At 56.3% G+C, this 24,019-nt stretch overlaps 7 protein-coding genes across 7 annotated transcripts; 5 read left to right on the forward strand and 2 right to left on the reverse strand.

The window, feature by feature from the left end:
* Window positions 1-32: 32 nt before the first annotated feature.
* BU26DRAFT_438581 (histidine permease) lies at window positions 33-1,805 on the reverse strand (the record flags this gene model as incomplete). The annotated part of the gene is made up of 2 exons (XM_033824296.1): window positions 33-1,539; window positions 1,633-1,805. 2 exons carry the CDS (start codon window positions 1,803-1,805, stop codon window positions 33-35), a joined length of 1,680 nt encoding a protein of 559 aa, XP_033677676.1.
* Window positions 1,806-4,266: 2,461 nt separating this feature from the next.
* On the forward strand, window positions 4,267-5,066 carry BU26DRAFT_570736 (uncharacterized protein; the record flags this gene model as incomplete). Its single annotated transcript, XM_033834060.1, has 3 exons — window positions 4,267-4,501; window positions 4,628-4,957; window positions 4,987-5,066. The coding sequence occupies 3 exons, from the start codon at window positions 4,267-4,269 to the stop codon at window positions 5,064-5,066; spliced, it is 645 nt and encodes a 214-aa protein (XP_033677677.1).
* Window positions 5,067-5,158: 92 nt separating this feature from the next.
* BU26DRAFT_524240 (uncharacterized protein) lies at window positions 5,159-10,021 on the reverse strand. The gene is made up of 2 exons (XM_033830238.1): window positions 9,828-10,021; window positions 5,159-9,770 (listed from the first exon to the last, which is right to left on the reverse strand). The coding sequence occupies exons 1-2, from the start codon at window positions 9,953-9,955 to the stop codon at window positions 5,252-5,254; spliced, it is 4,647 nt and encodes a 1,548-aa protein (XP_033677678.1). The 5' UTR covers window positions 9,956-10,021; the 3' UTR covers window positions 5,159-5,251.
* Window positions 10,022-10,205: 184 nt separating this feature from the next.
* On the forward strand, window positions 10,206-10,713 carry BU26DRAFT_570738 (LSM-domain-containing protein; the record flags this gene model as incomplete). Its single annotated transcript, XM_033834061.1, has 6 exons — window positions 10,206-10,233; window positions 10,283-10,339; window positions 10,386-10,424; window positions 10,474-10,501; window positions 10,556-10,619; window positions 10,669-10,713. 6 exons carry the CDS (start codon window positions 10,206-10,208, stop codon window positions 10,711-10,713), a joined length of 261 nt encoding a protein of 86 aa, XP_033677679.1.
* Window positions 10,714-13,081: 2,368 nt separating this feature from the next.
* BU26DRAFT_570739 (uncharacterized protein) lies at window positions 13,082-14,822 on the forward strand (the record flags this gene model as incomplete). The annotated part of the gene is made up of 6 exons (XM_033834062.1): window positions 13,082-13,197; window positions 13,249-13,282; window positions 13,344-13,544; window positions 13,627-13,681; window positions 13,727-13,960; window positions 14,011-14,822. The coding sequence occupies 6 exons, from the start codon at window positions 13,082-13,084 to the stop codon at window positions 14,820-14,822; spliced, it is 1,452 nt and encodes a 483-aa protein (XP_033677680.1).
* A 2,640-nt stretch (window positions 14,823-17,462) lies between these two features.
* Window positions 17,463-18,372, forward strand: BU26DRAFT_524245 (uncharacterized protein). Its single transcript, XM_033830239.1, has one exon. The coding sequence runs from the start codon at window positions 17,495-17,497 to the stop codon at window positions 18,068-18,070; it is 576 nt and encodes a 191-aa protein (XP_033677681.1). The 5' UTR covers window positions 17,463-17,494; the 3' UTR covers window positions 18,071-18,372.
* A 117-nt stretch (window positions 18,373-18,489) lies between these two features.
* BU26DRAFT_130131 (uncharacterized protein) lies at window positions 18,490-24,019 on the forward strand. The gene is made up of 3 exons (XM_033819656.1): window positions 18,490-18,836; window positions 18,894-19,060; window positions 19,125-24,019. Exons 1-3 carry the CDS (start codon window positions 18,743-18,745, stop codon window positions 23,793-23,795), a joined length of 4,932 nt encoding a protein of 1,643 aa, XP_033677682.1. The 5' UTR covers window positions 18,490-18,742; the 3' UTR covers window positions 23,796-24,019.

Raw genomic sequence — 24,019 nt, forward strand, 5'->3', positions numbered from 1 at the left:
TGACAAAGAATCAGAGACTAATTTCCCCACCTCTACTGCCAGATCAGCGTGAATTTCTTCCACCAAGACCCCTCGATCTTCCTCGGCGGCGTCTCCTCAGCCAGCACCTCCACCATGCCCGTCTGCATATCGACCTCCTCGGGCGGATACGCCCACGGATCGCTCCAGGCCCAAATACGATGGGAGAAGTAGATGATCAGGAAGATCGGAATCCCAATATACGCGGTCAAGAAGGAGCTGGGATTCCAGATCTGGGGCCAGAAGACGTTGAAGCCGTTGATGAGGCAGAGGAAGACGAAGCCGACGATGGCACACCAGGCGCCGAACCGGCCGAACATGTTCTTGTACGGCAGGTCGGTGATGTTCTGGGCCTCGCACGCCTTGCGGAAGCGCAGGTAGATGATGCCGCAGCAGATCCAGGAGATGAAGCCGGACGTGTTAGTCAGGTTGACGAACCAGTTGAACACGACGGCGGAGCTCGAGGCGACGTTGAGATAGGCGAGGCCGCAGAAGAGCGAGGAGGCGGTCACGGCCCAGTAGGGGACGCCGCTCTTCGTGCAGGCCTTGAAGAAGGAGGGCGCGTTTCCGGAAAGAGCAAGCGCGTACAGCGAGCGCGAGGAGAGATATAAGAATGAGTTTCCGGACGACCAGGCGCTGATGATGATACCGGCGTTGATGATGGAGTCGAGAACGGGGATTCCGGCGTTCCTGATGCCGACGACGAAGGCAGAAGCACCCGCGCCGGCCCCTCCGCTCGTGATGGCTGGGTCGTCTGACGGGCAGATAACTGAGATGGCAAGGACACATCCAACGTAGAAGAACACGAGACGGAAGATGTATCGTCGAGCAGCAATGGGCAGATTCCTTCTCGGGCTCCGCATCTCGCCTCCAGTCGCGATCAAGAGTTCAGGGGCGAAAGTGAACGGGAAGGCGGAAAGGACCAGAGTAGATAGGAGAGCAAGGAAACGTCCTGTGTCGCCAGATGCCAGATACGTATTCGCCGCACCGGGATGCTTCCAATATCTGAAACCAAGACGGTCATGGTTTGGCCCACCGCCCCAGAAGAGAATGAAAGACAGAATCAGTAAGCCAGTCATCATGATGACCTTGGTGCCAGCAAACCAGAACTCCGTCTCGCCGTAGAACCTGACAGGAAGCGCATTCAGTCCAACGATGACGACGATCATAATGGAAATCCAGACGGCGATGTTGACCGGGGGGCTCCAGTATTCGATGACGAGACCAGCGGCGGTAATCTCATACGGGACCAAGATGCCAAGCGAGTAGAAGTACAGCCAGCCGAGCGCAAAGCCCATGGACCGCGAGACGTACCGGTAACCGAACAAGTTCATCGAGGAGCCAGGGGTGGGCAGATAGGCCGCGACTTCGATGATGCAGGACACGACGCACAAGATCAGGTAGGACATGAAGATGTAAGAGCCCAGGATGAAGGCAGGACCACCGCGATTGAGCGTCTGACCGCTTCCGACGAAAAGACCGGTGCCGATTGTGCCTCCGAGAGCGATCATCTGGGCGTGTCTGTCCAAGCGCGTTAGCAACTACCCTCTGGTACGATAATACGCCATCTTCGCTGAAGACGGAACAGGACCTAATAAAGAACAGGATGCCTACCTCGACTTTAGACCCCTCTGCGTACGCTCATATCGCTCGTCGAAGATCTCCCCAGCAAGCACCTCCGGGGTGACGATCGAACTCCTCCGCCGGCTCGCCGAAGCTCTGGGCGCCTCTCCATACCCAATATCCTTCTCGCCAACAGGCGGATCTTCAAATCTCTTCTCAGACATGACGACTATCAGCAGCGTCGGGGGGTTCAGGGAAAAGAAAAGGAAGCCAAGTGGTACAAGCTCCTCGAGAAAGCTGCAAAGCTTCTGGGGTTCCAACAAGCAAGCTGCAGGGCAGGCCGAGCTTTTTGTACGCAGCAGGGCAGGCTGTCGGTCAGATCAAGCCTACCCTGTCGGTGCCATGCACGCAACCCAGCATGCTTGCAGCACACAAGCTCCCCACGAACGCCAGCCAGAAAGCGCCACCGGCGTCTTGGATCCCAGCCCCGCCATCGGCGTTGGCTCCCTATCCACACACCTGGAGTCTCTCGCGGGCTATAGCGCCGGGGCAGGCCACGCGCTGAGGTTGCTTCGAGATAAGGGCAGGGCCCTGGAGACCGGTCAGTGGGAGATAAGCCGGGATCCGCATACCGAGTCGAGTCTACGGCTTCTCCACGAAGGCGTCAGCGGCTCTTGAAGATCGGACGGTCGATAAAGAGGGCGTTCTGCTGGGCCTCGCGTACGGGACTGTTGGCGGTCGCACGCAGCGTCAGCGTGGGTTGGGCGTGTGCTCGCGCGTGCAACCCAAGGCCTAGGGTGTGTTGCCTTCGTAACCTTCCGATTGTCTCTCCATAGCAAACCGGTTCATCCCAAGCATTCTTTCCCCATCCCAGCACGCTCCTGGCGAGTACGATAAGCGTTAGGTAAATGTATGAGCGTCCAGTAGGAGGTCGCGTGGTTATCATTCGGTAAATCTCCGACCAACGAGCCGTAAGCTGGCGGGGGTATAGCGCAGGACCCCTACTCTTCCGAAGCTGCACCAACGGCCAGGCCGAACGGCTTCCTGTCCTCCACTCTTGGCCTTCTGCAGTATCAAAAATCGCAAAAGAAAGCAACCAGACATGCAAGTCTCGATCCAAAATACTTTGCAAGGCGGTCGGCCAGCGTATCAGGACTCCACAAGCTCCCAAGTGCGTCGGGCGTCGGTCGGGCATCGTGTTTCGTGTTTCGATGCGTCCGTTATGCCTCATTGGCGCGCGTGCGCGAAAAGATGGGGTAACCACCCGCAGCCGCACCACGCCGGAACAGGAAATCGGCTAGAAAATACGAAGAACTCTTCGGTGAACTACCGAGTTAGTATAAGGCTTTCTAAATGCCGCATCGTAGCGTAGGCAAATCTCTTCAATTCGCCTCCCAGGACCAGAAAGACACGATGGCCTCCCACGTTAGGCCTCCCGCTTTGAAAACCAACACGATTCAGGCTCGGGCCTTGGTGCGCTGGCGGTGGCATGAGAATAAAAAGGACGGCCCAATAATGGTTCGAGAGTATCATACTATAGTACCGGGACAGCGCCGACGGGACTCGCCATTACGACTAGTTGTTTCGGTCGGAAGGGGACCTCGGGAGTGCTTAATTGCGCCTGGGACGAGCATTTGGCAACTCATCTTTGTTCGCATCCTTTTGGAGACGAATAGCAGGAGTCTACAACCGCACGACAGCGTCTGTCAAGTATCTTTGAGGTTGCTTTTTCCCTAGTCGCGCAGGCTGAATATTCCGACCAACCGGACGAAGATAACTCCTCCATCTCCATGGGACGGCATTCTACGATTAAGACTATCTCAAATTCGCAAAAGCGGTATTGAAGTTCGATATGATCTTTCAACTCCAGTCTCAGCTCTTTCAGATTCTGAATAGCGGATGTTGTAGAAGGAGAGATAGTCTAGGTGGGCTCTCGTGAACAGGGGAGCCATAAGGGGCCATCCGGCATCAACTGATGGAGCATACGCATAGATCGGCCTGGATACTCATGGGACTAGCATCACCATCTCCTGCCTTTGCTATTGGACCGTTTGAGCGTTCGAAAACCGCACTTCGCTGAGGTGTTGAGTGGTAGGTCAGCAGAAAGGACCTACAGCCCCTACTTTTCGCAATTAATCGATTTATTTCTGCCTTGCCAAACTATGTACATATTTCCTTGGAACGAAGCAAGCTCTTTGAATTCTCTTTCTTCTAAACGCACTCCGTACGCATAGCAATCATCAGCCTCTTCTCTGTGAACAAGCAGTCTTCCACGCGGGATAAAGAGCTCTTGAGCCTTCTTCATTCCAGAGTCAGCCATGATAGGAATTCCTGCATTCTACCATAAAGAGATAATGAGAGACTCGGTGTTTCGTAATGTTGTGGTACAGATGCGAAACTTGCGGGCACCGAAGCTTCGGCTTCAAACGTGACTTCAATCTCTTCTCCTCGCATGAGCCACCTGGGCAGGCAGCCGTCGCTGCCTGACTATGTCAAAGCGTCAACCATACCACTTGAAATAAATCTTCCTTAACAAAATCAAATCCCCATCCATCTGCGTCCTCAAAGCCAGCAAGCTCCCGCTCCCTCTACCGCGCTGCCCTGCCTCGCTCCCAGCTCCAAATTCACCGCAGCACCAGCTACATACCACCCACCTCTCCACCACCACACGAACCCCCCTCCAAAATGGGCAGGCCACCATCCAAGAACAAGGCCAAGAAGCAGCAGTCCCAGCCCGCCGACAGCGACAACTTCATCTCACGCAAAGCCGGCGACCTCTCCGCCTTCATCACCGCCATCTACACGCTGCCGCCCGCACAAAAAGCGCTGAGAACAAAAATTCTCAGCTTCAACGCCTGGGCCGACTGGCCATCGCACTCGGACGTCCGCAACGGGCTGGGCGCCATGGCGCTGAAGACGGGTATGTTATGTTTCCCCCCAGTTTCCATCCACCAACGCACAAGCCGCCTTACCTGCCTTACCTTCCTTCCTCGATCAAGCGAATATCAGTCGCCGAGTCGAAGCTAATCTAATTCTGTGTGCGCAGGAGACAACTCCGTCCTAAAACGCGCCAACGCTGCGCTGCGCGCCGCCGTCGCCAAGTACGGCGAGCGGGACCTGGTTCCGCAGAAAGAAATACTCGACGTGTACGTGGACGTGCTCAGCCGGTGTGCGAATGTCCAGACGATTGAGATTCCCGCAGAGTGGGCGGGCGCGTTTGAGTGGAAGGAGGGCCAGTTCCTGAAGGTGGATCGGGGGTCCAAGAAGGTCGTTGAGGGCGGGCGCAGGATCCGGTGGGGGCCGCCGGTTGATCTGGAGCAGAGCGAGGAGGAAAGTGAGGAGGACGAGGAGGCTGGGGAGGAGAGGGGGGAGGGGAGTGAGGAGCGGTCGCTGCTTATGGAGTAGTGGAGTGGGTCTTGTTTGGGTACGGGGTTTACGGCGCGGCGAGTGTTCTATCTGGGAAGAGCTCGGCCTTGTCTTTATAATCGTTGTTTCTTCTCCTCGTAAAGTCATGGGTATAGAAGAGAAATCGTAAAATGGGACTTGTCAACGAAAAGAGATTCATAAATCTACCAAGCCGAGATGTCTAATACTCAATATCAAACCCCCAAAATGCCATGCTATGTACAATATACATACAATACAGGGTATATCTCAAGAGCCTATCCCATCACTGCGTAATTCCCACCCTCCTACTTAACCATCCCCACCTCCTGAGCCTCACACTCGGCGGTAGACCCATCAATACACCCCTCAACTTCTCATCACTATACTCCAGCCTTTCCAGATTGATAGCCTGCAATATATAACTCGAAATCGTACTCTGCGCTAGTGGCGGATCCCTCAAATGCGCACCGATATCGTCTAGCGGAAGCTGCTGGTGATGCCATAGATGGTAAGCTCGGAGATGCGCCATCGTGGCGCGGATACGGGAGGGCCGAGAGGAAGGCGAAGAGGCGGAGGGAATGGTGGAGTGCAGGTAGGATTGCGCCCAGTCGGAAGCATGGAGGTATTCGGGTGTGTGGGAAGATGTGTCCAGGACGAGTGGTTTAAAAGTCGGGGTCGGGGGCGTGGAAGGTTGCAGAGTTTCGGAAGGAATGAATGCATCGACAGATGGATCTCTTTGCTCCTGGATTGTGTCTTCCGCCCTTGCGGATGCGCTGTTGGTATCCAGGTCCATGGCCTCAGTCTCGCTAAGCTGCTCAATCGGTTCGGAGGGCAGCAGCACCGTCTCGGCTTCCGTCTGCTCCCCTGTCACGTTGACATCCTCCGCCTCCTTAGGCTTCTCAATGTCCATAGCAATGAGGGCTTCCTCAAGTTCAGGGTCCGAGAATTCGTGTTCTCCCATCTCGACATCCACTTGTGGCAATGAAATATCAGGGGTACTTTCGTGCCTTCGCAGAGGAGTCTTAGCGGGAGCATCAAGGGCATTGGACTCTTCCGAGCCGTTCTCGGAGGATACGGGAGGGAGTACCGGATATCCGGGGTCGGTAACGCCAACCCTTGATAGAGCAATACGGCCGACGCGTCTCGTGTTTGTACGCGACGTTGCTGTAGAACCTTCTGCATCCCGCCCAATGGTCAACCGCCCCACACGTCTTGCGACATAGTCGGCATCTGGGTCATCATCACTACACGAGGACTCTGATTCCAACTCTTCGGACTCGTCGCTGTCCGCAAACTCTTCAGGCGCGGTTTCGTATTCCTGCGTGTCTTCCTCGGCGCCTTCCAATTCCTCCTCTAATGCCCCGGCCGTTACCTTCGCCGTATCTTCTTTGATCTTCTTCGCAGCCTTAGGCTTGAGCTTCTTCGTCTTCGGTCGTTCCTCCCTCACCGGATCTTGGTCGCAAAGACGGGGCAGCGGAGGCGTGGGCTTGAGCTTCTTCCGCTTCGACTCGAGCACGTCGAAGAGACGGAAGCCTGCGTAAGCATCGGCGGCAGCGTACCGGACTTGATCCGTGTCCAAAGCCTGACTCCAATCGCTTTCGCGAACACTCCCCTTTTCTTTATCTTTCGTGCCATCAGCTAGGGTCTCGCCTTTGTATAGTGGCAGCAGCAGATGCTGCTGCACCTGCCTTGCGAGGGATACCAAAGTGAAGTTGACTTTGCTCGGATCGGTCGCTTGATGCTGGACAAGGTTGTAGAGGCGGCTGAGCTCAAAGACACCCCGGGCCTGGATGCCGAGGTAGTTCCTCAAACGGGTAAAGTCGGCCTTGACGGCGACTCCGACCTTGTAAATGTCTGGAGACTCGAGGATGGTCTTCAGAGTCGGAGGGACTAGCTGTTGCGCTGTCCTTCCGGAGAACTGAGCAATATGAAAGAGCGCTATCCGATCCTCACAAGCGAGCTGAATCAGGGACGCATTCTCCTTGATGGAGTTGGGAAACGCAAAAGGCTTCCATTCGATGTCGAATCCTACGACCTTCTCCTTTAGGAAATACTTGGCAACCCGCTCTGCGACTTCTATCGTCTTGCAGTAATGCGTAGAGAGATGTTCATCGTGCGGACCGCGGTATAGCCTCTGACTCCAGTAGCTGGCCTGGGTGTTTGGAGAAGCTTCCATGGCTGCACGCAGCAAGTCAGGGGGTATCTGATAGGAGAGTGGTATGTGCTCTTCCTCCGCGTCCTCCTCTGTGTCAAGCTCATCCTCAGAGTCGCTCTCGTGCTCGCTTTCGCTAGGGTACTCTGGATCTGACGATTCTCTCATGCTGCTGTTTGGTGGCGGCGGGCGCTGCTCGTTGTTGGGCGGGTTACTGTTCGGGCGATCGTCGCCTTTGTCAGAAGTGGTACCTTGGTTTGTTACCGGACTTGGACTGTCACCGCTGTCCTGAGCTTCATCGTTGCGATCAGGACCATTCACGCCGCCGCAGCCGTCCACAGAATGTTGTTTGGACACGGAACTCTCGGCGAAAAAGGGGGTTGATTGCGGTGCTCTCATTCGTGGCGACGGTTCAAATCGCAGCTGGTGAGGTGTCTCATCGACGGGGACACGGCGTACGGGGCAAGTGCGATTTGGCCCGATCTTTGCGACTCGGTCTCTTAGTCGCCGATCGCTGTGCGTGTCGTCCTGCGGTCTGACCTGCGGTTCGGAGAATACTTTGCGTTTGCGGCCTCGGTCGTTCTGGGGTTTGGTATTGGCCCTCTTACCCGGGTAATGTGCGCCTCTAAGCTCTAGGATGTTGCACGTTCGCCTCAGAAGAGAATTCTTGGCTGTTATGGGAAAGCCACTCATTGCGGTCAATGAGAAAGGGCTATCAGCGTTGAATGTGGGGGTCCTGGCTTGCAGCCGCGCATTGAAATGTGTCTCCGCGCGCTGGCGATCTCCTGGTTTCCTGATGTGGCCCGGCTGTTTCGTCCTCCCCCGAGCTTCACTTGACGATCCGGCTGTAAGAATCGCACTGCCCTGATGCGGCGACCGGCGTGATGTTGATAGCACGCTGCTTGATGCTTTGGCAGCCTTGGCGGTTCCATTCGTTTGGTGTTGTGCATCGTGGCACAAAGGTGTCGAAAAGAGTGGCCTCCGTAGCTGGTCCAAGGCTTTCCCCGGCTTTCGGCGGTCCGCGCGTCTCGAAGCAGATCTCTCTAAGGGGATCTTGGGCAATCTAAGCTTGTTCATCTTCAACTCAGAATGGACATAGTGTAGGCGAAGCGGGGAGGCATAATCTTTCCGTATTTGCACCAAGGCCTTGCGGCGGCTAGGAACCTTCTGTCCGCAGACTCTGATAAGCCAGTTCGAGGGCCTGTAGCCGCATCGCCAGAGGAAGTGATAGGACTCCTTCCCATATTCAGCCTTGTATGTATCTAAGCGACGATCAATGAGCTGTCGTCTGATAGTCTCCGTGAACTGTAATAGGGTCCCGGATGCATTGATAGCTCCCGTTTTGGCCAACAGATGTGACCGAAACCGAGCAATCTCGGACTCTATGTCGCTCGCAATATCCCGCAGGAGGTGCAGAGCACGCTCGTCGATATGAGCAAGTGAAGCGGCTAACGACTCGGCGTAGCGTGCTGTAGAGGGTAGCAAAGGAGTCCAGCGGCGCCAGGTCCAGGCTTTGATTGACGACAACGGCTCAAGGAGGTCATAGAAGCGGGCCGTGAACAAACACATGCAACTGTAAGTCAGGCCGAGCCCGCTGTTCTCTAGCATCGTGAGATCTTTCAGTGCCCTGGTGCACTTCTTGACCTCAGCATAGAGCCGACTCACGATATATAAGTGATGATGGAGGCAAGCGATGAGGCGCGCATAGTTATGAAGGGGGTTCGAGAGCGAGAAGTGTCGAGAAGGCGCAACAGCATCTCCGCGAAGAGGGAGTAACCCGTATACGAGCTCAAATGCTGTGAGCCAGACATTGTGCGCCTTTGAGTCCAAAAACAGCTTAGCTGATTGAGCTGCATACGACACCTCATCGAGTTGGGCCCTGTTCACCAGTGTGTGCCGTTGTAGCTTCCGGTACGTATGCGCCAGCGACAGAAATAAGATGGTTCTTGTCTTTTCTCGAGCAGCGTCTCGCTGGGTCCGCTCGAGAACCGTCGTTCTCCTTTGCATGGCTTCGATTATGCGAAGCTCCTGGAAGGAAGCTGCGGCAGTAGCATTGGGGCAGTTCCCGTGTGCCTCTAGGAGGGCTCGGAGTTTCGTCAATGAGTCGATAATTGCTGCTGCGATTTCCGACTGCATCCTTCTGGTGTAATGCGAAAGGCCGATGATTCTGCGCAATTGGTCGCGATTTGCAAGATAGATGGAATTGGCAGTCGCGATTTCCTCTCCATCGTCCTCCAGGATATCCTGTATCATCGCATCCGAGTCCTCATCGAGGCCGAATTCGTCGCCAAAACCACCAACGCTGTCTTCCTCGCTCGATGCTGCTTCCCGAAGCAATGTAGTCTCGCCCTTGCTCTTGTCTCGTGCAGCTGAGCGACGCTGCCTCTGCTTCACCCCTCTAGTGCGCTGGTTGGTCTCCCCAAGCTTGTGATGATCCTGGCGATGCGCGACCTGTCTTTGAATTGCCACCACCCTTGCGAGCACACTTCTAGGCATGCTGCTAGCTTCTCCGACCCTGCACGAAGACGCTATACGTTCCGCGTGGGCAACTGAAGAAGGCCGGAGGTGTGGATAGTTCGCGGGAGAAGGGTCGCGGCGGAGCTCAGCGTGGGATTCTGAGCGGAGGAAGCGTGCGGGAGACGGAAGAGCACTGCAACGGATTAGACACACTGAAGATGGGGCAGGGAGCTCAGGAGAAGACGGATACCTGCACGGTCTATATGTGCCCGAGGGAAGCAGCGCATTCGCGACGACTGCTGTCATCCCTCTGGCATCGCGAGCTCTCCAGGCTGTGTTTGGCGCGCTGGCGAAGAAAGCGCGTTGTCGACGGAGCATTGGGCTCTATTGTCGTGCTCCGGCTAGGCACTAGACGTCGCAGAGCCGTGTTTGGATGAAAAGACGTCTGCCTGGTGAATTGACGTCGGATCCCAGGCGCGCCAAAGAATTTGTGGACGCGCCGTTGCCGATCCGCCAAGCATCTCCAGGGCCCCAACTGACCCAACCTCAACTTCAACCTCGCCTGCAACTCTCCAGCAATTTCGGCCTGACGCTCGCTACTCAGTATTTGGCCCATAAAGCTGCAGCCATGTCACTGGAAAACCTCCTCCCCCTCGGTAAGGCAGAGCCTCTAGCAGATTGTGTGCATTGCTAACCGGCCTGCAGAACTCATCGACAAGTGCGTGGGCTCCCAAATATGGGTCATCATGAACAGCGGAAAGGGTGCGCTACAGTGTCACAAAGCAAGAGCTGGTCTAATGGCATTTAGAGTTCGTCGGTAAACTCATTGGTTTCGACGACTACGTCAGTAGGTGCACCTGAATCTCTAGGCGCCGTCTTTGCTAACCGCACCACAGACATGGTCCTCGAGGAGGTGACCGAGATGTGAGTTGGCATTTTGCGGGCCGACGGATGGATTGGTATGCTGACTGCAGGTAGCGACCCCGGCGAGGGCGACAGAAAGCTAACGAAAATCCTTCTCAACGGCAACAATATCTGCATGGTAAGAGTTCACGGCATTCGATGGAGCGTGCGGAAGCTGACAGCCGCAGATGGTCCCCGGCGGAGACGGCAAGATCGTCTTCGAGGACAAGTAGTCGATGCGAGTAGTCGACAGGCTCCCGATCGAAAGACGGAAGGAGACCGTTAATCGCGAAATGCGGGCTGTCGGGCACGGTCCCTGCATATTCCAGTACACCCCACGATGCTTGCCCAGCCCGAGCCGACAATGATTCGGAGTCAGCTCTCAGCTGGGTGCGATTTTCGTAGGGCGGAACGGCGTCCACCAATGTAGCCAGTTTGCCTGTTAGGTCGCCGATGCAGGGACAAATGCACTCATGACAATCATCTCTGCAGCCGATCACGTGATGTGGCCATTCACGCCCACAGCACCCCTGTCACCGGAAACAAGGTGGATACAGTGTGGGTAAAGGTTCAAGCGCACAGCAGGCGACGTGCCGCGACATGCGCCCGTTTCTGTCACACCTGTGCGCCCTCGGATTATTGGGTTAGAAGCACCTGGGCACATTTCAAAGTTGGGTGTCATGCATGACGCTCGACTAGCATCACGATGCGCTCAAGTGGCGGCAGTGGAATCGGGGTTTTGTTACACATCGCAAATGCAGCATGCGGAGTCAGGCCTTTGCGCAATTCCCATCTGGCCAGATCGCAGATTCAAGATTCCCATCTGCTCTCCGTGAAGCACTGCACCCGCGTGCCAGCTAGGATCAGCATCTCGATACGGTATGACAGATCTTGTTGGCGTGCCTCCGCTCCGCTTAAACCTACCACTAGCCGGCGCTGAAGAGGGGCCGCCGGCGCAGGCAATTGGCTGGCACGCATACCCTAGCAATGGCCGGAAGGGCAGCGGAAACAGACTTGCCCAGACTTCCTCTCCGCCCCCATAGCGCCGACGATCGCATGGGCTGGACAGAGTACGGTAGCTGCTCGAATCGAAGAATGATGGAAATTCTTCCGCTAGCTCAAATGCACATCTTACGGCCGCAGCTTTGCGGTATGTCGGATCGAAGATCTGCCGGCGCCACGACTCGCTAGACGCCCACACGCAGTTCGGCGATATTCGATGGCATGGCGTTGTGGATTGAGAAGCGCCAGGGAGAGCAAATTTGTGGATGCGGACCTCGGGGGACTGTGCCAGCCAATGGTTCCATCGGACAGTGGCCGCGCCCCAACCAACACAGTACAGTACCACCTAGGGCGCACCGTGGACGTGAAGCTGCTGAAGCGTATGCGGGACGTCATTGTTCGAAAGTTGAAAATGCCATGTTGCCGGGAGCCGCCCCTCCACACGCACAGTTCCCCTTGGCGTCCCATCTGCTTCGCGCCGGCGCCGAAGCCATTCCCGAAGCGTTGCTGGCAGAGCACGGCCCTGTATTTCCCATTTCCCACCGTCCGATTGCGTCCTTTGTTCTCGATCCTCGATCCCCGAATGACATAGTTTTGCCTGGCGCCGTCCAGTCAGCACGCGCACAGGCGGACGGCCTCTTCTACGGCGTCTGCTCCGCGCACTCTCCCGGTACGTGCGCGTCCTTGGCCTCGCGAAATTCGAAGCCTCGCCGAACTTCCCTGTCTCTCCCGCCATCGAAGCCCCCGGCCGTCGCTCGCCGATCGATGCTCTAACCTCACACCGTGTCCCGTGTCGCCCAGCTGCCGGCTGCCACTCCTCCATCCCAAAATCTTCACCTCCCCTCCCCATGCTCTGCCCCCTCCCTCCACACCTGCCCGGAACGCCGCAATTGCCTGCTATGGCCGCCGCGCTCTGTCTTATCTCCTAGGCCGCCTTCCGCTCTGCTCTGGTCGTTCCGCCCTCCTGAATCCCGTGCTGCTGCCGTAGACGCATGCTCTCCCTGCATGGGCCCTTCGACGCGTCCAATGCCCGCCAGTGCCCTGCCTCCTGCTGGCCGCTGTCCCGGTCGTGCCTGCGTTAGGATTCCTCACGTCGCCCTCAGCCCACGCCTTGTCCAGAGCACGGCAGTCGCGTCCAGCGGCGGTGCAGCATAATTAGACAGTCTCGTCAGTCGGGTCCCACCTTTCCCCAAACTACACCTGGGCCCCTCACCCTATGGACGTGCACTAAACGCCCGCCTACCACCCAACCAACTTACTCTTCTTGCGCGTTTGCGCCCTGCAACACTTGGAACACTACTTGTTTTTCGTACGATCGATCGGCCACAGCCACGCGCCTCCCTGCTGCAACCAATCACAACTATCCAAATCAGAATTTGCATTTCCTATTTCGCTCTTTCTTTGTATACACTACGCTCACACCACGCGAGCACCCGCCACCCAGTCGTCGCCACTGGTGGCTAATTCGCATCATACGTTTTCCAATATCACACCTGGGCTTCCGGACCGTCGAAAACACACCTCTGGCGCCGCTCCGACCCTCGAGCCGCGCGACCCACCTGCACTTCCACCTCGACCACAGCACCGGCCTCCTCCTACATGAGCGATCTGGGGGAGCGGCTGGAGCGACTGGGACTGTCCCAATACCTCGAAGCATTCGTCGCCGAAGGCTTTGACACCTGGGAGACTGTACTCGACATCACAGAGTCAGACTTGTGAGTGCGCTGGCATCCCTTCTCCAGCAACGTGCGACTCACTGTGACCAGAAGCTCTCTCAACGTCAAGCTTGGGCATCGGCGAGTAAGTAACTACACGCTCTTGCAGCAGCCCTTGCCGCCGTGCACCGCTGACATGTCAGCAGAAGCTTCAAAGGGCCATCGCCGACTCGCGGGGACAGTCCGCTGGTCGCCCACTGCCGATCGCACTGGGTAAGACGGCAAGCGTCGACGGGTCGTATCGAAGCGACGATTCGGCGGCGGAGAGCAAAGCGAAGCAGGGCGAAACGCAAGCAGCGGGGGCAGCTGGCACAAGCACGAAACGAAAGTATCGTCGGCACCCAAGAGTCAGTTTAGCCCTGGTGTCGCCATGAGCGCGCCCAGATCGCAGTCACGCGCCTTTTGTTGAGCACTTCTAACACCTCGCAGCCGGATGAGCATGCGCCCGAGCGGCCTCCATCCGCTTACGTCATCTTCTCGAATCGTGAGTGCACTGCTTCTCCTCTGATATCCGCCTAACCCGTTGCAGAGGTGAGAGAAACGCTGAAGGGGCAAGACCTGTCCTTCACGGAAATCGCCAAGGTCGTCGGCGAAAGGTGGCAAGTGCTGCCGGCAGACTCCCGAGAAGCTTGTGAACGCCAGGCAAACGCTGCCAAGGAAAAATACTACGCTGAATTGGCTGAGTACAAGAAAACACCGCAATACGAGTCGTACCAGAAGTATCTGGAGGAGTTCCGGGCAAAGCATGCCCCCCCTGCCAAAGGTGAGTTGCCCCGGTTATTCCCGCCACCGTCATGTAACACGAGGTGACAGTGCAAGAAGGCAAGCGCTCGAAGCTCGAGACTGAGACCAGCACCTCAACTCGCAGTAGCAGTCACGACCAGCCCGACCGCGCCTCAGGCAGGAGAATCAGTTCGGCGCAGGCGGACGCAGTACCCGGGCGCCCTGGATCAGAGTCGAGCCCCCCAGCCGGCGTCGCACGGCACCCCTCAGGACCCCTCCTCTCAAAGTCGACCTCGCCAGTTGCGCACCCGCTCTCCGGGTTCCACTCGCCTGGAATGGGTGATCACTATTCCCCGATTGGCGCTTCTCCACGTTTGGTGACTCTCCAAAAGGAAGGCTCCTACGAAGGCTCTCCGAGCGCTGTAGCACGAGAGAGTCGCGGGGCTTCGGACGCAAGCTCGCGCTACTCCCCCATCGCATACGGGCATCCACCTCCCCAGCCATCATCAACTATGCCTCCTGCCGCCTCCTATCCCTCCCACTACCAGGCGCCCATTGAACTTCCTTCACGACGATCCATGCGGGAGCCAACGCGGCTCCCTACTCTTACCCATGAAGAAACGACATTGTCCTCCGACAGCGGGCATAGCTATCACCCGCCCTATACCGGAATGCCCTTCCCTGCCATGGACGCATCAAAGCACCCGCGCATGCTTCCGGCGCCGATTCCCAGCGCAGGAGCAACCCCATCGCCACTCGACCGGCTTCCCTCCCAAGTCGCCTCCCCCCACCAGACCCAGCCAGAATTTCGAACATCGTCTTCACTTGCAGCTTTGCTGATCGCGGGAGAGTTAGCTAGAGTAGCAGACGACGAGGAAATGGACAAGGAAGGCTCTCCGTGAGTCTACGCTTATTTAGAACCTGTTCCTGTCTCAGTGTTTGACGGGCGGATGGCCCGGTCAGTCGGTGTCTTCGTCTGACTTCCCGTCCGCCGGCTCCAAGTACGCAAGTATTGAGCTCCAGCTGGCAGAATCCACCAGGTAGTCAACTTGCAGTAACGTTTTTGGAATCCTCCATTAATGCCATGTTCTAGGCATGCCAACGGCTTCAGTATGGTCTGTCGAAACCAACGTCTAGACTACCAAAGTACTTTTCCCTGCAAACATCCGTCTTCGACACGGTTCCCATCCGTCGATACGTTTCTTTCTCGCAACAGTTCTCCATAGGAGCATTACGACAACGTCCAGCATCTCGGATATCTCGTATACGCGCCGACCGGTTTGGAGGCGTCCGGCCTTCTTCTATTCCGGAAAAACTACGAGTCCCTCGCTGGGTTCAATGGAGCGTTCCGGCCGAAGGCGCGCGCGCGGCTGACTATTTCGGCCCCTTTTTATCTTCACTGGACACAGGTTTACGGCGCGCTCTGATGTTTCATGGCTTAGCCATGGCCTTCTCTACTTCGCTCGCTTTGCTATCTAGCCCCGAAAGCTCCCGTAGCAGCAATATACCCCTTTCTGCCGCTGGCATTGCGGCTTCGCATGAACATGCCAGCACGTCTATACGGAGAGTTAGACAGCACAGAAACTAAATGAAAATGGTCTAGATTGCTCCATCCTCTCTATCCACACCGCTGCTCTCGCGGCTTCCGTTTAGTGTTAATAGAACGCGCTGTCGGCGTAGTATATCGCAGCAGTGTGCTCCAATCGGACTGTTTACGCTGCTAGAGCTCCCGGACAAAGTTCTAGACCTTTTGTCGCTTATAACGTCGTGCTCAGTGTTAGATCTCGATCATGTGCTTCTTAGATCCCGCTGGATAGGGGTCGCATTCCGCGGCATGGGAATCTCAGCTTCAGTTGGATACGAACGGCATGCCGGGTACAAAAAAGGAACCGAGCCGCGGCGGCAAATCTCGATGCGAAGCTTTACCTTACGCAAATCAGTTCGTGTCGAGGGATGAGGTCCATTTACGCAAGCTTTGCAGGACCCTGTCAAACCGCTGATTCGCCTGCCACAGTGGGGAGCGGCGTGCGGCGTGGTATCTGTGCCCTGTTGATCATGCCTCCTGACTGGGTGTTGGTGCCGCCGAGGCCCCCCCGCTCTGTGCACTCCGCGGAGCCTATGCGAATCGTAGAATTGCCATGTTAGCCGAGCGAGATTCCGGACATGCAGGTTTCGGGGCGCCAAGATGTTCTGGGTTCTTGCTGACGTGCGGGTGGTGCGTGTCCAGTGCCACGAGTTGCTGTGGTGCGTTAGCGGGGGGTGGGTTCCGCGGATGTGACATGCAGGTGGGACCGGCAAGGGTTAGACATGCAGAGGAAGGCTACTCAGACTCGGATCTTCGTGCCATCCAATCCCACTGCAGGTATAGACGAGGGATGGCATTTGCGATTCGGGATAGAGTTCCACCACTGATATCGATGGCTTCAACATGCTGAACTCGATGGACGAATGCTATTGACCGTTTCTTTCCAACCGAGGCATGGGTTTGCAGACATTGCAACCGTTTCAGAACTCGGCAGACCCTTTGCAAATATTCCCACACCTTCTCATATGCCTCTCGCCATCGCGATCCCGTACAGCTCAGCCCACCGCCTAGTCCGGGCCGCCCTCCGCACACGGGAAAGCTCTCGTGAAGTATCAGATGCTCAGGACCGGCAATTGGGGCCTGTGGCACTCTCTCCGGCTGCAAACATGCGAAGTACGAGTGTGCTGAAGACATTGATGGCTGGTGAGGCTCCTTTTGACGCGCACGTTGCATCCAAAACGCCAAGCCACCTGCCCGTTAGCGTGCCGGTCCTGTGGGAGATCTAGATTGCTCTCCAGCGCACGTTCTTCAATCACAACACAGACCCGCGCGACAAGCACGCCACTCCTCTCTCTTCAGCAATCAAGCCAAGCTTAGCTGAGCCAAGCATTTCCAGATCGCACAGCGGAGCGGGAAGAAGCGAGCAAGCCATGGCGGACGGAAACGGAATGGCGGAGAGTGGAGCAGGAGACCGCGGAACGACCAGGCGCCGCCTCGTACTGAAGCCTCTTGGCATGAACGATATACCTCCGCATCCAGACCTGGAGGGGCACCAGTCGAATCCGCCGGACCTTTCAACTTTCCTCGGCGAACTCTTCGCCGAAGCGAAAGCAGAAGACTTCTCCACGTTTCAGAAGATCGGCACGCTGAACGATCACATATCGACGGACATACCCGTAAGGGTTGAAAAGCTCAAGAACAAGGATGAAGAGAACGGGGACGTGTGGTTTGCGAGGAGGAGCGAGCACGAGGAACGGAAACCGCTAAAGTTTCTTGACTTCTACAATTATGTCACGAGCAACCACGAGCAGTACGAAATGCGGTATACGCCAAACATCTACGAGGCGAATGTGCTCCTAGAGTGGAGTAAGGAGACCTCTGCTGTCCCGAAGGTGCCATGGATGGGAGGCTTTGAGATGAGGAGTATGCTTTTGTTGCCCCATTGGTTTGCCCTTGGTCGATTTATTTTTCTGCTGCTGCTTTCACTTTTCGATAGATTTTGAGATCATTGCTAACATCTACCTTGCAGTCACGCAAATGCACCATGCTATGCCCGCCTCCTGGCTTCTCAGCGACCGTTTCTTCACCGTCCTCGTCATCTCAGGCGCCCGCAGGGACCTTGTCCATTCCACCACGCACTTCGCCGAAGCAATGGACATGCAGATCCCCATCGACCTCAGCACCTTCCCCGCCGCCATCAAAGCACGCAGCCACGCTCAGCTCCACGCCAACAAACTCGTCTACGAGCCGCCGGTCGCCAATCCAACCCCCTTCCAGAAGTCGAGGAAAGGAAGAAAGCTGGTCGAGGGCGTATATGTGAGCTTAGAAAAGGTGGCTCAGTTAAAACAGGGCGATAATGTGATCAATAAGTGGGAGATGAAGACGGCGAGTGATGCAAGGGGTGGGCTGCCCAAGTGGATGCAGAATATGGGCGTTCCCGGCGCGATTGCGAAGGATGTCGGGTTAGCAGGGAAGTTTATATTAGAAGCGACGGAGGAGGGCGTGAGTGGGCCTACTTTGGTCCCGTATGAAGCGTTGCGTATATGCTTGGACATGGAGCTTGATATAAGAGTAGGCTGGAGCCGAGGTAGTGGTGGAGGGGGTTTTGAGCAGGGTAGAGGATGAGAGGGCTCCAGCACCATTGCTTCGAGCGGGCGAGATAGGGGTTGAGATCGCGTGGAGGTGGAGGGCTATGCTGTAAGTATGCTTCTCTGTAAGAATAGCTCTGTACCTTGATAATGGACCCTGGCGCTGTTCACCGGGCCGATCGTTTATAGATTCTGATGCCTCATTTAGTTTCGTTGGGCAGGAGGAATGCCGGACTGGGACTGTAACTGAGCAGAGAAGGTAATCAAGAGTAGTTCTTCGTGATCACTACGAGACTTTTGGGAAATTACATTGAGGCTCGAGTCATGACTCGAGGCGGGGATTGATGATCTGAGGTGGAGCGACCAGGGGCTAGCATCATTGGGGAACTGCTAAGCGGATCCATAGCGTGGCTGCATCCACCATTCCGCTTCTGGCGCCAACTTTGGACATTCAGCCCTCAGCCTCAGCGCGGGACACGAACCGCTCGATTCCCTTTTCTTTCTGCCTCCTGTATTTACTTTCTACTTCGATAATACCATCTTCGTATTTCCTTTCTTGCGTGCCCTGATGCCTTGATCTGCTTGCCGCGTGCGTTGGTCACTCTTGCGTCTATTAATATACACAGCCCAGCTCCTCGAACGATCTCCGCTCGCAATCCCCTGCGACGTCGCGCTGCGAGACTAAGGGGAAGAGGGGGAAGTAATCGTAATGCAGAACTACGGCCAGCAGCCTCAGGGATATCAGAGACCGGGGAGCGCAGCGAGCTTCGCGGCGCCAGCGGGACCGCCGCCGCCGTATGGAGGTACACGCTAGACATCGAATCATTGGGTGTAGCCTTGTATACTGATCTGTGGAATAGCTGCGCAAGGATACCAGACCGCCGCTCCCCAGACGCAGAGTCAATGGGCACCGCCTGCTCAAAACCAGACGCCGAACCAGCAATGGAATCAACCACAACAGGCAGCGGGAGGATACAATCCTGGGTTGTATGGCGCGATGCCAGGAGGATACGCGCAGGGACAGCAGGTATGACACCGTGGGGTTGAGGCATTAGATGGCGATTGTATGCTCATTTGGACCACCCAAGCAGGCTATGAATCAACCGTCGAATGCGTATCCTTCCCAGCAGCAAGACATTCCTCCTCCTCCCCCACCGAAGCCAGCCGGCTTCGCTGCCGCAGCCCAGCAACAGCAGACTCCACAGAACTTTGCACAGCAGCCGGCGTACGGCGCTCAACAACCGCAGCAGAGCTTCCAGTCTCCGCAACAGCCCACGGGCTTCACACCACAAGGGCAGCAGGGAGGATATACTCAGCAGGGTGGATATCAGACCCAGGCTACAACGCAGCAGCAGTACAACAATACCGCTCCGCCACCTCCTTCGCAGACACCTGGCGGATCATACTTCCCACCCACGCAAACCCCCGCACAAGGACGACCTGGCTCGATATACGGTGCTGATCAAGCAGGAACATACTCGAGTCCCTCATCCGCCGTAGCGCAACAACCGCCCTCCTCCGTCCTCAGCCCTAACGAGCAGCAGCCCGCGTATATCCCACCTTCGCTCACAGGCCAAGGCGTGCAATCCTACATGCCCGCGAATACGAATCCGATGCCTGGCGTATATGTTCCTCCTCCTCCAGATATTCCGGCGTGGCAACAGGCACAACATGCTCCACTGCAGGGAGGGAAGAAGTTCAGGTACACGAAGCCGGTAGTGGATCCGAGTTTCTATGCGCAAGGTTATCAGGGCGTTCAGCCGGTGCAACAACAGGGGCAGTACGGGCAGCAAGCTATGCAACCGCAGCCGGGCCAACAGCAGTTCGGACAGCCTGTCCAGAATCAGTTTCAGCCCCAAGGGCAAGTGCAGCAGCAGGGACAATTTGGACAACCGATTCAGAACCAGTTCTCAGCTCAAGGTCAGGCACAGCAGCCAGGCCAATTCGTCCAGCCCGTCCAGCCCGTCCAGCCCGTCCAGCCGCCACAGACCCAATTCAGTCAACCAATGCAGCAGCAACCCCAGTTTCCGCAACAACAGCCTCAACATGTTCAGCCAGCTCAAGGTCAGCAGGTACAGGTACAGTCACAGCAATTCCAACAACAGCCAAACCAATGGCAACCGACCCCGCCGGCAGACCAAGGATACGTACAACAACAGCAGCAGAACGTGCAGGCTCCTTATGGCGCACCACAACAGCCTGCTCAACAGCAAGCATGGCAGCCAGGACATCAAGCTCAGGGCTCGGTCGTTGGACAGCAGTACCCGCAAGGACAAGATCAGGGCATCCAGGCGCCGAAGCCTATCAGTGGTCACACCGGCACAACCCCTCCCAGCTTCGTCAACCAACCAAGTCCGCAAAGCCAGCCTGTATCTCCGGTGTCACAGCGACAGAGCATGAGCTTTCCCTCAGGCCAGAGCCAGACTGGTCTAGGCAGGACGGGATCCGTGAGCTCCATAGCTCTGGGTGCTATTCACGCCCAACGCGCAGGTAACAGGACAGAGTCGCCGAGACCCAGTCCGGCGCCAAAGCTCCCAACAGCACCACCTCCTCGAGACGATAAGTCGAAGTTCAGCGCTCTCGGCGCGGGCGGTCCGTCGGACTGGGAGCGCTTTGGCGACATTGACGAGGAGATCGACGACGAGGAGATGTTTGGTGTGAAGAGAGATGGCAGAGTGAGCGAGGCGGTACAGTTGGACAGCACGGAGATACCAGCGCGGCAGCCTTCTCCGCCCTCGGCGCAGGGCGGCGAATGGCCTAGTCCTCCGAATCAACCGGCAGCACTGAACCTTCAGAGACGCGATACCTTTCAGCCCACGCCTCCGCCAAACAGTACTGGGACACCGGCTCAACGGCCTCTTTCCCGGCCGTCGCCGCAGGGCTTCGTTATGGGAGATGCTGTCCCATCTTCTCAGCCGGCTCAGCAGGGATTCGTTATGGGCGATGTGATGGCGGCGCCAACTAATACCACTCAGTCTCCGCAACCAGCTCAGGGCACTCAACCGCCACCTGCTCAGCAAAGCTTCGTTATGGGTGACGCTGGTTGGGCTCCGCCTAAACAGGGTACGCCAGCTCAATCGCAAGCACAGCATCAACCTCCGCCGTCTACGCAGCAGGGATTTGTGATGGATGATGGGAGGTGGGCGGCTCAGTCAGTGCAGGCACAGGTTCCAGCGCAACAACAACAGCCTCCTCCAGCAAATACCGGTTTTGTTATGGAGGATGGTGGTTTGCCAGCCTGGGGAGCCTCGCAGCAACGTCCAACACAGGCACCGGCCAGTTGGGGAGCACAACCGAACGAGAACCACGCTGCGAAATTGAAGGCCAAAGATGAAGCGTACGAGCAGCTAAAGTCCGATTCCGAGAGGGAGAGGATGGATCTGCATACTGAGATTGACAAGCTGAAGACGGAGCTACGTACCGAGATCGACAAGCTCAAGACTGATGTTGAGGCTACGAAGAGCCATGCGGAAGACGAGAAGGACGTGCTCAAAGAACAGATTGAAGCAATGAAAGTCACCGCGGAACAAGCGAGGAGCAACGTCGACGCGTTGAACAGGGAGAAAGATGCTACCATTGAGCGTCTCAAGGAAGATGCTGAAGGCAAAGACGATGTCATCAAAGAGAGGGATGGTGCTATCGCAAGCCTGAGACAGCAGCTAAAGGATAAGGATAACACAATTGAGGACCTGAAAGAGCAACTAGAGGCTGAGAAGTCGAAAGAGCCGCCAAAGCATACGCCTGCGGACCTTGTCCCAGATATCGATCCTTGGTATGCTGGTTCGCTCGAGAGGTATATCGCTATGTTGAAAGGCGAAGCCCATGAGCTGCTAGTTGAGGACAAGACTAAGGTCTTTACGGCGTTCCTGAAGGCCGAATCGGGCATCCGTGGTCTTGAGTATTACAGCGCGCCTCCACCAGCACCGGCCGCCCAGGCGCCTATCCACCAGCAAGTGGAATCGATTGCTTCACTGTCAAGAGGGCCGTCGAACGCGTCCATCAGGAAGCAAGACCTTAATGTACAGGTGCCGCAGGAGCGTTCGACCCAGGACGAGTTTCAGTATAGCCCTGGAGGACGTCCGATCATACAACGAAAGCCGACATTAAAGTCTACCGAGAGTATTCCGACACAGCAGTCTTTCAGCATCTCTGGCGAGCCATCAGGGCAGTCGACTACGATTCTAACACCCACGAGCTCTCAAGACGATGAATTCAATAAGACGCCTACGCCGATGCAGTCTCCTCCTGAAGAGCAACCACAGCCGCAGTACAAGGCCTATGTGCCGCCGAGCGTAACGCAGAATGACTCCGCCAACTTGCTTCATAGGCAGTCGATGTCTTTTCCCAGTATCAATGCCTCTCCTATTACTCCATTGCAGACGTCTAGCTCGGGCAAGAATGATGATGAGATCTTCTTCGGCTCACAGGAACCGCAGCCAGCCGCGAAGCCTACGAGGAGGCCTACTACGGGTGCAAGCATAGTATCCGACGTTCCAGTTCCAGCGCCCCTGTTCGGAGCCCAGTCTGCCGCTTCAACTACACCAGCACCAATGCAAGCGCAGAAGAAGGATCCGATCGACGTGCTGGCGGATCTCCTTCCCGCTCCCTCAACGTCCTCCACGCCGAACCCGGAGCTTGAAGCCGTCCGCAAGAAAATGTCTGAATTCCCCTCCGACTTCTCCTTCATCCAAGACGTTACCACCGCCTGGGAGAAAGCAGCCGCTCTGGGCCGCAGGAAGAACGATGACGCCCGCCGCAAGCGCCAAGAGGAGTCAGAAGCCCACACTGACGAGCTGTTCAACGCGAATGAGATCTCCTATGCCGACATTGGGGCTATCGAAGACGAGTTCAAAGGAAAAGAACGCGATCTTAAGGCCCAGGAAGACCGCGATGAGTACAGGTCATATGTGGAGGCCGTATTCGACAAAGCGTATGACGGACTGCAGGAGCAGATCAAGGGTCTTATGGATCTGTATATTGAGGTTGAGAGTCTGGTCCATACCTCCGTTTCTGGTGTAAAAAGCTTAGAAGGGAGCGCGATATCGTCCACGAAAGAGAGTCTAGAGCTCCTTAAGCAGCTACATGACCAGATCGAAATCCGCCACGACAAAGTAGTCCAAGCTGTCTCTGAACGAGATAAGCGGTACAAGAAGACGGAGATCCAGCCTTTGTATGCTGCCGGGAACATCGGCAAGATGAAGAACGTGGAGAAGCACTTTGAGAATGCCGAACGACAGGCTGTGCTCAGAGCGAAGAGCGAGAAAGCGGAGCGTGTGGGCGAATTGGTCAGGGTAGCTGAGGAGATCGTCGTCGGTGCTGTAGGTGTTGAACAAGGCGAGATCGACCGCATACTCGCCGCCATCCGCGAGCTTCCCGACAAATCTGACGAGGACCTGCTCAACCACGCCCGCGAAACCCTCGTGGCCTTGAAATCCTCCTCCAAAGCCCTTCTCTCCCTGTTCAACGCCCTTGAAATCGACCTCAACACCTCCGTCCTCGAAGCTGAGATCGCACAAGCGCGTGCCGAAAACGCAGGCCCGGACAAGATCAAAGAGCTTGAACAGGAGCTAGCCGAGGGCGAAAAGAAACTGAAAGACGAATTCCAGCGCCGTGTCGGTGTGCTTGAGCAGGACAAAGACGATATCGATAAGTTGATCGAGGAGAAGGGCGGGAAGGTGCAGTTGAGCGAGGAGGAGGAGAAGAAGGTGAGGATTGCGAGGGCTTTGGAGGAGGCGAAGAAAAGGAATGGGCATGTGACATAGGGAGATGGGAGGGAGAGGGATTGGGCATGGCGGAGGCAGAAGGGCATGGCATGGCGATGGCGTCCTTGGGTTTTGGGTTTTTGGAGTTTGATCGGATTTGAATATCAGAATGCACTTGGGCTTCTGGGTGGGATATCCTTGCATTTGTTAGCTAGGAGCGTGCGTGCAGATTGGTATCATATATTGTTCATCACTCTTCCTTCCAATCCAATTGTACAATGGTC

This window comes from Trematosphaeria pertusa (genome assembly GCF_010094035.1).
Source record: "Trematosphaeria pertusa strain CBS 122368 unplaced genomic scaffold BU26scaffold_19, whole genome shotgun sequence".
In the NCBI taxonomy this organism is placed as follows: Eukaryota; Fungi; Ascomycota; class Dothideomycetes; order Pleosporales; family Trematosphaeriaceae; genus Trematosphaeria; species Trematosphaeria pertusa.

Coding starts and splice junctions, on each gene's coding strand:
- BU26DRAFT_130131 (XM_033819656.1), top strand. CDS start 18,743: ATGCAGAACTACGGCCAGCAGCCTCAGGGATATCAGAGACCGGGGAGC. Junction 18,837..18,893: donor ACCGCCGCCGCCGTATGGAG/GTACACGCTAGA, acceptor TCTGTGGAATAG/CTGCGCAAGGATACCAGACC. Junction 19,061..19,124: donor GATACGCGCAGGGACAGCAG/GTATGACACCGT, acceptor CCACCCAAGCAG/GCTATGAATCAACCGTCGAA.
- BU26DRAFT_524240 (XM_033830238.1), bottom strand. CDS start 9,955: ATGCTCCGTCGACAACGCGCTTTCTTCGCCAGCGCGCCAAACACAGCC. Junction 9,771..9,827: donor GGCACATATAGACCGTGCAG/GTATCCGTCTTC, acceptor AATCCGTTGCAG/TGCTCTTCCGTCTCCCGCAC.
- BU26DRAFT_524245 (XM_033830239.1), top strand. CDS start 17,495: ATGCCCGCCTCCTGGCTTCTCAGCGACCGTTTCTTCACCGTCCTCGTC.